The sequence below is a fragment of the Aphanomyces astaci genome, assembly GCF_000520075.1.
Source record: "Aphanomyces astaci strain APO3 unplaced genomic scaffold supercont1.621, whole genome shotgun sequence".
In the NCBI taxonomy this organism is placed as follows: Eukaryota; Oomycota; class Saprolegniomycetes; order Saprolegniales; family Verrucalvaceae; genus Aphanomyces; species Aphanomyces astaci.
The window spans coordinates 1-1,948 of NW_009798884.1; the positions used below are offsets into that span (position 1 = coordinate 1).

The 1,948-nt window shown below is 46.6% G+C and overlaps 1 protein-coding gene across 1 annotated transcript; it reads left to right on the forward strand.

Annotated features, from left to right (window-relative positions):
- Positions 1-1,008: 1,008 nt before the first annotated feature.
- On the forward strand, positions 1,009-1,389 carry H257_19455 (hypothetical protein; the record flags this gene model as incomplete). The annotated part of the gene is made up of 1 exon (XM_009848598.1): positions 1,009-1,389. One exon carries the CDS (start codon positions 1,009-1,011, stop codon positions 1,387-1,389), a length of 381 nt encoding a protein of 126 aa, XP_009846900.1.
- Between the last annotated feature and the right edge of the window lie 559 nt (positions 1,390-1,948).

Below are 1,948 nucleotides of genomic sequence, written 5' to 3' on the forward strand. Positions count from 1 at the left end.
ACTCTGGTCTCCAGGTGTCGAATGTTTCTTACCCTGTGTCGCTGCTTTTGTAGGGTAGGAATTATTGACCAATCGAATCATTGTATTCTTTTACGAGCCAATAGTGTCTATTTCTTCACAGTAGTGTGGAAAAGGTGTGTTTTTCCTTTCGTAAAAGTAATGTGGAACAGAGGAAGTACTACGTACAGTGTAAAACTACTACGTAGTATTAATGCAGTTCTTCAACACTTGGCACGAAACCTATCGTGTATACTTACCGACAAACTTGTAGTTCTATTCCTCCTATGTCGACAAACATAACTAATTTAATTATACCACGTAGAAACTTCAACATGTTCACAAGTGAATATACACATGATTGATGTTGATTTGCTCCACGTACTGTACCGGCCGGTGCTATGTTCACCGTCGAGTAGGCATTGCCTAAACTTTAACCTATTCTTGGTCATTTTGCGCTTCTGTACTTCTTCGACATCAGGTATATTGAAGGTGACCTGTGACATTTGTTTCGTCGCTGGAACCACATTCGAACCAGATTGTCAACAATCTTCTTCTGGATTGTCTAGGCAAGAATATTGCAATGTGTGTCCAATCAAATACGTTAACTTCTTCGGTACTTTCAAATATATTTATATACAGCAGTGTAACTTTCATCGGCTTGTACCAGCCAGCACTGTATATACCAAGAGAAGCTCAAATGCTATCATGGCGAACTTTCGAAACGGGTGCGGGTGCATTTTTAATGAAAATCAAATCGAATGGGTTCAGTAATATCCTCGAAACCCGCTTTCCCTTGGCGCGAGGATATTTGGCTTGACTTGATTACTGTAATAGAGTGCTTTAGTAACAGTAAAGTAACGGTACTATGTATCCGGACGTGTTGAGTGAGGATTGTCGACAAATACTTATAACTATGGATAGAGACCCAAATCAATGTGCAACCTCATGGTGGTAGGCATTGGCATTGTTCGACTCGTTCCTCTCTCTCATTCTTGAATTGACTCCACGATGAAAACCGCTGTCGTCTTGTCTGTCGTGGCCGTCGCCACGGCCACCCTGGGTATGATCGGGGCTGGCGTAGGGGCCGGCATAGGGGCCGGCCTTAGCATTGGGGCCGGCCTTAACGTAGGGGCCGGCCTTAACGCAGGGGCCAGCGGTATCATCGGGGCCGGCGTGCTTCTAGCGCTACAAAGCTCTGCCACCGTTTCTGTGTCTGTGGCCGTTGACGAATCTGTTTCTGGCGTGGCGAACCTACCCGAATGCGGCAACGCGATTGGGGGTGTGATTCAATGTAACGCCGTGACCAAGCCACAAATCGATTGCCTGGCGGCCTTGCCCGGGGTCCAAAAGATCGTTACTGTCGGTGCCGGTCTCAACATCACCCCCTAGCCTACCACCACCGCGGTTGCCCCTACGCCTAGCGCGTGTGACGAGAAGACGTCACTTCGGATGTCCGTGACTAAGCGGTGAAGGTCAAGCCCCGTTGTCGCTGTCGTGTTTTAAACTTTGAATATACGAGATTGATTGAAATGCTAACAAAATGTACTGGGTTTGAAGCATCATATTAGTATGCTCTTAATAGAGATGCAGGGAAAATACCATAACGATACCACCAAAATGAAGCTTTGCGTATTATAGTGCTGTAGCTAAGGTGGTAATTACTTCAGCACGTGGTCCAAAGTGTTCTCCCTCCTACTCGTATCCCTTGTCGTCTGTTCATACCAATCGACTCAACGACGTCGCGGCTCTATCCCAATACACACGACCCCCACCCCATTTCAGTGACGTTGTGATGCTAATGTCAGCGACCGGAAACCCAATACGTTGCGGGGAAGGCACGGACCAAGGAATCGAAGCCCAAATACATCATGGAATTATAGCTTCTAAAAGAAAAAGTCGTTGACGAATTGCTGTCCGTCACAACGCAAACGGGATTGGCATCGGTCCT